At 37.6% G+C, this 10,896-nt stretch overlaps 1 protein-coding gene across 1 annotated transcript; it reads right to left on the bottom strand.

The window, feature by feature from the left end:
* Positions 1–5,480: 5,480 nt before the first annotated feature.
* mvp (major vault protein) lies at positions 5,481–10,495 on the bottom strand. The gene is made up of 5 exons (XM_079643965.1): positions 10,265–10,495; positions 9,728–9,844; positions 8,757–8,883; positions 8,044–8,232; positions 5,481–6,475 (listed from the first exon to the last, which is right to left on the bottom strand). Exons 1-5 carry the CDS (start codon positions 10,426–10,428, stop codon positions 6,356–6,358), a joined length of 717 nt encoding a protein of 238 aa, XP_079500091.1. The 5' UTR covers positions 10,429–10,495; the 3' UTR covers positions 5,481–6,355.
* Positions 10,496–10,896: the final 401 nt, after the last annotated feature.

Here is a 10,896-nt window from a genome sequence, read left to right as displayed (position 1 = left end):
AAGCTCTATATCAAACAGCTCTACGTCAAAATGTAAATCTGATGTTACATAATGTGGTGTTACCATGGCAACGCATCCTTCGCCATAAAACACGATGTCGCTGTAACTTCAATTGACATGATCCGATCGTCCCCCAATATTCACTTGTATATCACCGGCCCATGCCTCAACAGCTCTACTTCAAATCCGATATCTCACCATATGCTGTTTCCATGGAAACGCATCCCTCGCCAAAAAACACGATGTTGTCGTAATGCCTATGAAAAGGGTCAAAACAGCACCAGACTTCAGATAATGGTTAATGGTCCAGCCCTCAACATGTCTGTGTCAATAGTGAGTTTTCCTCAAAAGCTGTTGCCATGGCAACACATCCCTCACCATAAAAAACAATATTGCTATAACTCCTATGAAAATGGTCAAAAAGTGCTCAAACTTCGTGCTAACAGTCCATCCGTGAAGACATATACGTGACAGTTTTGAGATTTCTTCAAATGCCGTTGCCATGGCAACACAATGCTCACCATGAAACACGGTTTTCTCATAACTTCAGTGAAAATGCTCCAAACTGCCCAAAACTTCCCAGGTTTGGTAACGATGCAGCCATCAACACATCTAAGCGTATTATGGGGTTTCATCAAATGCCGTTGCCATGGTGACAGATCAGTCACCATCAAGTTAGTTCAAAAGTTTGCAGTTAAAATATTCTGCTGCTTTTCCAAGCCTTTTTACTTTATTTTCTCTTCTTAATACACATTCATTCACTACTTACATTTAATATTTAACTCCTTCAGCCTACTTTCGGCTATAAACCATTCAACTATTAACTTATTCAGCTATTTCAGGACATTGAGGCTATACATGTTGTTGTTTATACCTTTTTTAAACCTTTTCTTTTAAATATTAAGCTTCTTCTCATTTTTTTTTCCTATTCTTCCATTTTAACATTTCACTTTCAAGTTTTCAACAAAGTCATTGGAATGCATTTGAGCTGTAACAATTTTGATTCAAATCATTTCACTTTTCTGCATTTTTCCGCTAAGTTCAGCAACACACTTACTTGGCTTTTGTAAGCAACTACAGAGACCATTCAACTAATAAAATATTCAGCTTTTTCTGCCTTTTCAGCAACAAATGTACACAGTTTACAGCATTCACACACATTTTCAGCAGGAAATGCATTTTCTAGTTCCATCCGGTGTTCTGTTTTAAGTTCTGTTCATTGTTTGTTGGAGGATGTGTGAAACCCCATACAAATCTTGTTGCCTTAGAATTTGACAGCTTTCCCTTTTTTTGTCATAGTCTGGAAAAAGGTAACCGTTATTAACATGTTACAACCGTCCCTGTACACTGACTGGGATGGTTGTAACAGTTGAGTGACTGTATTTAAATACATTTTCCAACCTGTACTTATTTCATAAACACACTTAAATACATTATTTCAGTAGTTGACATATTGAGAATGGATAATATAACAAAATGGCTATCCTAGTGTAAATGTTTTTTTTACTTACTGGGGAAAACCTAAAAAGTGTTACAACTGTCTCCCCTACCAAAAGTAACAGTACCCAGATTGGTCCATTTCAGAATAAGAATAGTATGTGTTTTATTATAAATATTTATCATTAAAGTGTTATCAAAGCTGGTAAAGGTGCAGCTAGTTGGAATGACTTTGTATACTGCAGGGTAGCTTGTGAATTTACTCCAGGTGGAACTTAAGTCTGATTTAACACTTGATTATATTTCACATCATTCATCCACATCTGTAGAGTAACTAAAGGTACTAAATACATGTAGTGGAGTAAAAGTACACCATTCACCTCTGAGCTGTTGTGGAGTAATACATTATCAGCATCATTGGCATCCTCAACCTCATCTCCATCAGCATCTTCAGCTTCCTCCGCTTCAACTCCCTCTGCATTTATATATATATAAAATCTTCAAATTACATTCTAATAACATAAGTATATTGATTAACAGCCCAAAAATGTACTTCAGATGAATTCATTTCAAGAACAACAGTAGCAGTAACAGTATGAATTGTAGTTCAAATATAGCCGGTGACGCATGATGTCCACTATTGACAATTTATGCATTATATAATTCCTTAGTTGTTACTTGATGTCACCAACATTTGTATACCTCCAAGAGTTGTTTTCTATAGAAGGATTGGTAAGATGTTGATGAGTGACTGGGTCCATCTGGCTGTCTGTCGACCATCTTAGTTTGGAGAAATGTATCCTGCACTTACAACGACTTGGCACTGAGTAGCAGTGTATTGGATGATGTCTGCGTCCACTTTAGTGGCTAATGTGCAACTATGCCATAAAACCCCATGCATATACAAGAAAACGTCATTTGAATATCTGTCCACTGTAGTGACCTCTATGCATGAAAGGTTTAAGTACACTTGAGTTAATGTTTTTTTTTCTATTTAACCTTTATTTAACCAGACAAAAGCATTGAGATAAAATCTCATTTTCAATGCTGACCAGGCGAAGAAGGCAGCAACGTTACACATAACACAAACATATCAAATACAGAGAACATAACTAAGAAAACAAAAGACGAAAAAGCAGTCACTACATTGTGCACATTAGGACAGTAAGACAGGTACACTACTTATTTATGCAAGAGCAGCTGGTGGTAAGGACTTCAGACAACTTCAATTTAAAACATGCTATTGAGACAAGTGCCCTCAGTTTTAGGCGTGATTGAAGGTCATTCCAAGACCAAGGACCATAATTTAAAAAAGACTCCTTTTTCCAGCCTCAGTCCGCACAGCAGGACCTGGAACCGTATCCAGGCACTGGATCTGAGGTTGTAAGAGTCACAAACTGGGGCAAATCTGGCACATATGTAGAGTGGAAGCTTACCTAAAATGGCTTTATACATTAATAAAAACCAATGCTGCATTCTACGCATAGTAAGTGAGGACCATCCAGTTAGGCTATACAGTGTGCAATGATGAGTCCAATAGGGTGCATTTGATATATAACCTAGTGCAGCATGGTAGAGTGGGTGAAGTTTGGCCAAAACAGTGGGACAGGCAAATCTATAAATTGTATCACCGTAGTCCAGCTGGGACAGGAATAAGCCAGAGACCAACCTTTTACGGGATGAAATTGGAAAACAACATTTAAGTCTGAAAAGGAAGCCAAGATTGAAATTTCAATTTCTTTGTTAGAACTTCAATGTGATGTTTAAAGTTGAGATTACTGTCCAACCAAAAGCCCAGATATTTGTAGGTATCGACAAACTCAACAGAGACGCCATCAAGGGTGTCAATGGAGAGGCAAGAGGACGCTGACTTGGGAGCAAAAAGCATTGCTTTGGTTTTCTTACTGTTCAATAAATTGGAAACGGCCATATCCAGAGAAGGAGCACATGAGTATACAATAGTGTCATCAGCATACATATGATACGTAGAAAATTGCATCTGATTACAAATATTGTTTACATATAATAAAAAGGGCCCCAAAATAGAGCCCTGTGGAACTCCCTTTTCCAAGGTGACAGGGTCAGAGACAGTACTACCCAACCTGACGCATTGAGTACGGTCGGTTAGATAACTCTGAAACCAGCAAATGGTATTATGACCGAAACGAGACACCAACATAGACAACATTAGACATAATGTGGTGATCTACAGTGTCAAATGCTTTGGCTAGGTCAATAAACAATGCAAAACAAACTGATTTTTTATCCAAAGCAGCCTTAATATCGTCTAAGACTTTTAGACTGGCAGTCAAAGTACTGTGCTTTGATCTGAATCCAGATTGCATAGGGTTAAGGATGTTGTGTGAATTTTAAAAAAGTTTTAGCTGAGTAGAAACTAGGGACTCAAGAATCTTTGATAACACAGAAAGATTTGAGATAGGTCGATAGTTATTCAACTCCGTGGGATCACCAGATTTCAAGAGGGGCGATAGAGCTTGCTTCCACACAGCTGGCAGTGTGTGAGTGGACAGGGAGAGATTCAAAATATCAGTAACTGGTTGAGCTATAATCTGAACTGCAATTTTGAAAAAGAACGGGTCGAGGCCGTCAGGCTCGGCAGACCTTTTAGGATCAATTGAGTGCAAACCCTGTAAGACTTCAGAGACCGAGAAATAAACAAAATCAAAAACAGGGGAGTTCATCTCTTGACTAGGGCTGTGAGTACATCCAATGCATGAGCAAAAGTCATGCATTTGCTCATCAAAAATGTGACTAGCCTTTTTGAAGTGAGCATTGAAAGCATTAGACATACAATCTGAATCTGAAATAAAAGAATCACTGACCTTCAGTTTTTGTGGGAAACTAGAAAACTTCTTGTTCTGAAGTGATTTAATTGTTTTCCAGAACTTAGAATGGTCATTAAAACTATCAGTGGTTAAGCTCAGACAGTAATCAGCTTTAGCTCTTTTAATAAGGGCTGAACATTTAGGACACGAAAAAGAAGCCAGTCATCACTAGTGTTAGACTTTCTAGCTAAGGACCATTGCTTATTTCGATCATGAATGAGATCAGATAGTTCTCTCGTGAACCATGGAGTGTTCCTATTCTTAATTCTGAATTTTCTAAGGGGGGCATGTCTATTAATAATCGATAAAAAGTGATCAATAAAAAAATTGGATGGCAATATCGACAGATGGGATTAACGCTATGAAGTGCCATTTAACCTCTGCCAGATCGCGTAGGAAAGTGTGTACTTAGTTACTTTGCACCACTGATTCATTTAGATGGGAACATCTCCAAATATGATTTTTATTTATTTGACTGAGGACCATCTTGGCACCCCATTATTGCTGTTGTGTCCAAATATCCTGTTAAAACCTAAAATCAATCAGCTGTCTGGACTTCATCCTGTTCACACAGAGGCATGCTTAACATTAAGGTCTTCCCCCACTTCCTGCCTCCGGCAAAAATACCCCGCAATCTATATGTACAAGACACACAGTGTACAGTCAGAACATACACTTTACATTGAGAACAAACACTGTACAAACAAAATATATATTGAGTTAAGATTTAAAGATTATACTGCAGTTTCTCTATTTTGTTAAGTAATCTTTGAACAAATATACCCACATACATACACAACACACACCTTACATACATACAGCACACATACTTTCTTGTTTGCTTCATGTTCTCACATATTTCAATTTGAATTTTGAACTGTCATTTTTTAAATGTTATATTTTTCTTATCTGTGTACACACCTACATACAGAACACACACTGCACATTCTGAACACACACATGTACATGTAAAGGATACAATACAGCGTGCCGATCATTATTGTTCATTTGTATTCATATCGCACCCATATTGTTTTCCACTTGCCGATATTGTTTATTTATTAATTACATATTGAGCACACTATCTCTGTTCCAAGCAAGTCAGATTTATGATGTCTTGAATCTCACAGAAACAGTAAGTGTCTAAGAGCTTTGGTCAGGGTTTGATGTAAATGAAGAGCAGAGACGAAGCAGAAGTGGCAGAAGCAGCATTTTATTGTAGAAACCACATCACTTTTTAAGGCAGAGAAACATAGACAGTCACACTATCCTATTCTTATTTCATACCCGGTTATTCTTCATCAGTTTATTATATGGACTATGTAAACTTCACCATTTCACTTATTTTTCTAAAAGGTGCAAAGCAGGAATATTGGCTGTCAGTTGTTTGTAGGCACATTTCTTCTTCATTCGCAGCACAGCTTTCACCAAGGCACACAACATGTCGTCATGCTGGTTTCTGTCCGAAAGTAATCCTCACATTTTATTTTAACAGAGTTTCGAAAAGGCAAAAGTTGTGTGGTGGGATACTTAGATTGAGTCTCACTCATCACAGCACAGGAATATCTTAAATGTCAGCAGAAACACGCTTATAAAAACGTAGAAATAAAACGTTATCAGTTAGGATGTAGAGTCATGGCAGGAGGGATCTTTGGGTTCCTACAGTCTAATGGACGATGATGAAATGAAGAAAAAATAGTTTTTTGGAAAGAATCAAGTTGTGATGAATTATGTGGATATGTGTCTGAATACTGTAGCTTGTTTTGGGTGGAATTTTTACTTAAGTTCTGGTCATTTTATGATCATTCATTATGATCCCCTGGGGGAAACTCCAGAGTTTGCGCAAATCTCTGCATGGAAACGGTTGAGTTTAAACCTGATTGTGTAACAGAGGACACTTACAGTAAGGTGCAGGTTTAGAGGAGATTTTGGGAAAGCTTTATCAAACCCATGAAGTGCATCTTTAAATCAAAAAGGCACATTATATTGCTAAGTCGGCAGAAAAAGTGTCAGAAAGATGAGCATCTCTTGTGGTTTACTTTTGGACAATCAGTCTGTTTGGACAAACCTCCTCACTGGCCCTGTCCCGGCAGCGCCCCCAGCAGGCCGTTGGCGGTGGTGAAGAGGTTGATGGGAGACGAGCCGTCGGTGATGAGGGTGGACTTCAGTCCCAGAGCCTGCAGCATCTTCACCTGGAGGAAAAGACAAACAGACGATTCCAGCATTTCAAAAAAAGAGAGGTGAAAACAAACAAGGGCGACCCACGAGTTAGACATGTCGTAGTATGTCAGGAGAAAATCATTTGATGCTTTTTTTCTGCTTTATATCTCAGTGAATACTAGGTCTGTGTAATGTTAGAAAAGCATTGACCATGCTTATGTCTTCAAAGGCTTAGGGGCTCCGTAAAGATGTCATGTTGTGTATTGGAAAGATTTTTACTAGTTTTCCGTCCCTTTTTAATGAAACAAAGTATTAATTGCCCAAAGATAATGAGATTGAACTGAATTCAGATTCTTACGAGTGGCTATGATGCAAGTAAAAAGATTTATACTAATATCTATAAACATAAAAAGGTGGACACTAACTTAACCAGAACAGTGGAAGCAACATGTCACTCATTAGCTACAAAGAAAGTGTGTGCAAAGACTGGGAAGATCAAAGTAACCCCATATGTTTGAGTAGAAGAAACTGATAACTAGTAAAACAAAATGTCAAACTAGTACTGGCAAAGGCTGAAATAGTGAAGGAAACTGGCATTTGATTTCAAGGAAATGGAATAAACTGCTTTCCTTATTGTAGTAGAATCAGCAGAAAATAAAAACGTTAGGATATAGGTTATGAAAGGTGTCTAAATGTGCCTAAATTGACTTACAAAATGCTATCAGACACTTCTTTTATGTTTACCAAAGCAGCCAAAGATAATTCTGGACAGAGAAAAAGGCTTAAAAAAAACAAAAAACCTTGGGAAAAATGTAATGAAAGGGATGCCGATTTGCACAAGAGTAACATTACACATGAACTCTACGTTCGGAGAAATATGAGAGGTCATTTGTTGTGAAACCTTTACTTTTTACTCGCATTAAGATCAAAGAGCTTACTGAAGGTCCTCAGATAATACTAAGTGCATTAAAAATAGCGCTCATATTATATATAAATATAGTAAATAATTATATAAATCTATGCGTGCAAGTAGTTGCCTGGTGTTGCTAAAGAGCTACATAGGGCACACATAAGGTGCAGGTTTAGTGGGAGCCTTAACAAAGACATGGAGTGTATCTTTATATAAAAAAGGCATGGTACACGCAATACATTTGCGGTGGAATTTAATGTGTCTTTACGTTGGGGTGAAGCTTTGGTTGTGGAGCATGATAACGTTTTGTGGTGTACAAAAAACTTGTTGCAATATACACACATGTGTAATTCACATGTGTGTCAACAGTACCAGCTAACCGTTTAATTTAATTTGTTCACTTAAACTTAGGTTTTTACCATCGTGTATGTATATGCTATTTTTACTTATTGGGTTGTATATTATTAATAACATGTGCCTACTTTGTTATTTAATTTAATTTAATTTTTTTTAATATTTGAGTCTATTCTCTTTACTTTATCTGCACTATACTTCTGCTGTTGCAATAATGTTAATGTCCTTGTTGTGGGACAAATAATAGGAATTCTGATATAGTAGTAGTAATAGCAGTAGCAGTAGCAGTAGTAGCAGTAGCAGTAGTAGCAGTAGCAGTAGTAGTAGTAGTAGTACCTGCAGCTCTGGCCCGGCCCTGGCCATCTCCTTGAGCGTGTCGCTGCCCAGACTCTGCACCAACTGACTGAAGCGCTCGCTCTCGATGTTAGCCATACTCTTCTGCTTGTCCACCTCCAGAGCATCCATCTGCTTCTTGTAGTTCAGCTCCTGCTCACGGGCATGGGTCAGCCGCTGCAGCTCCGCCTCCTACACATACACACACAACACAGATTAATGTTTCTTTCTGTGATAAATGACCAGTGTTCTGGTTGTAGATGCAGTCAGACATTTCTTCATTATGTTAAGGCCAGACACTTCAGGGGAAAACTGATTCTTTGAATGACTGACTAGTGAAGATTTTTGTTTGTATTAACTTCTGGCTTGATATTTGTGTCTGTCTTTCATCTTAACCTATAATAATACATTTTTATAATTATATATTATTTATCGAAATTCTGACTTTAATCTCAGAATTCTGAGAAAAAAGTCAAAATTCAGATCAATTTTTTCTGACATTTTCCTCAGAATACTATCTACTAACTGCCATAGCACTAAAAAAAAACACATGAGGCCCCAATCCTCTTCCGTATAAGTGGAACGCAGAAAGAGTAGTAAATACGCGAAGTGAAGAGTACTTCTACATTGCGTTTTCATAGTTGTGAAGTACTTATTCCTCCACTGTTGTGTGGTGAGTTTTATTGTAAAAGGGGAGACAGGAAGTGAGTGCGCACCGCCTCGATGGTCTGAGCCTCCGCCTTCAGTTTGGCCTCGTTGACTGCCGCCTCGCCGTGGATGCGGGCCGCCTCCGCCCGGGACTGAGCCTCCGCCTTCGCAGCGCCGGTGCTCTCCACCGCAGCACTGAAACACAACCACAGGGTTAACAACAAAGTAATCAGAGAACTTGACTCCTGTAATACCACAGTGTAGAAATAGTACATTACAGGCATATAAGAAAACTGTATTTTTATAGCAGCTTTCATAACATAAGATGCAGCTCAGAGTGCTTTACAACACAAACAAATCAATAACCCAGGTATTAAGCCTAAAAGTATAAGGAGATTTAAAAACAAGATAGTACTATTTCTGTAACAGTCCTATCCTGTAGTAATAGTATTACTGTTATTCTATAACTGTAAACCCAGAAATAAGTTAGTATATAAGCACTTCCCATTTCCTTTTCTAGAAGTCAATGTTTTTTTTTAATGTGTTTTTGGTAAGATGACGCAAATAAGCTCTGTTGTTAACGCAAGCTTAAGAGATTTTAACATTTCATCTCACAACATAAAAATAGGTCAGTTAAAACCTGAAGATTATATGCTTCTTAAAAACTGCGGTAGCTAACACTAGCTAAAAGAGACAACTAAAACTCATCAGGCAGAACATTAGCCACCTTTAGCTTAGCGAAGGTGATATGACCTTGCTGTAGTTCCTTTATTATTTAATCTTTATCAAAAATGTGAAACGTTGTGTTAAAATGGGGAGATTATCCTGCTGAACAAAACGTGTAAGTATATTAAAAGTGTGTTTCTCAGAAAGATTGTTTTCTGAAATAATCAAAAAATCCCGTTGGCTTTTTTTGGGGGGAACCAGGAAGATGCTAACTTCAGGGTTGGACTTGAAAAGTATATGTCTTCCCTTCACTGCCCTTGACAACTTTTCTAATTTGCTTGATTGTACTTTCTGTGTCATAACTGAATAATACCTGAGGGCCTCCAGCTCCAGCAGCTCCCTCCTGGCTCTCTCCGCCTGTGCCTGGTCGGTGATCCTCTGCCTCTCCAGCTTACCACGGGCCTCCTGCTCCAGCCGCTCCGCCTCGTGGCTGCAAAACACATTTTAGTTAGCAGGTCAGACCAAAGGAAAGAAAGTATCTAAAATACACATCTAGGAGTTTATTTTACAAACTTTGTGTATTTGTGTATATAGATTTCTCCTAAATTCACCAAAAGTTAGCATTACATAATACATATTTTGCATATTTAAACAAAACATTTCAGAAAACTTGTAATACAAAAAAAGATATTGTTTTATGTGAAATGTATCCTCCTGGGGCTTAATGGTGATATCTCTGAGGTATATGTTTTATATATCTCATCTCAAAACAACCAGGAAAAGAGAAGCTGTTAAAATAAATAAATAAAATAACATATATTAAATATAAACATGATGTTATCCCTTTAATTATATTTTTTTAGATTTGAATTGATTTTTATTTCAAATGTGTATTCAGGATCAGGCTGACCGTGCGGCCGCCTCCTGGGAGTTGGTGGTGATCTCGATGGCGAGCTGGACGCTCTTCTGCAGCGAGTCGCGGGTCCTCTGGTCCACCGGCTCCACGGACTGGATGTCCACGCTGCTGATCACCAGCTTGTTCTGTGGGAAGCGGAGGGTGGAGCGCACCGCCATCTTCTCATCGAAACCAAACACCGCCGAGCAGATGATCCGGTTGGAGTTCTGCAGACAAGAGTAAGAGTTTAGATGGACAACGAAGGTTAAAAAGATCTCTGAATTCAAATAATTTAAGTGAACTAAACTTCAGTAAACATCTAGGGTAGTTTTGGGATTTCATGTTAGACAACTTTAGGTACTTTACAAATGAATATTTTTGAATAAAATTATATAAAGAATTCATCAAAAATATTTTATTTTGTTATAAATTAAACTCAACTCAATTTGCTCAATCCAGATTTTAATTTTCTCTTCAAATATTTCAAAAAACTTGAATGTAATGGTATTTTCAATAATAATTTAATAAAGTTAATGTATTTATATTAAAGTTCAAACTATACTTGTATTAGTAATAATGTTAATAATTATGTTAATATTGTTAATGTATGTATAATTGATCATTTTAATTAATGATTAATATTAATT

This window comes from Notothenia rossii (assembly GCF_949606895.1).
Source record: "Notothenia rossii genome assembly, chromosome: 8".
Lineage (NCBI taxonomy): Eukaryota > Metazoa > Chordata > Actinopteri > Perciformes > Nototheniidae > Notothenia > Notothenia rossii.
This window is presented reverse-complemented; position numbering and strand designations above follow the sequence as displayed.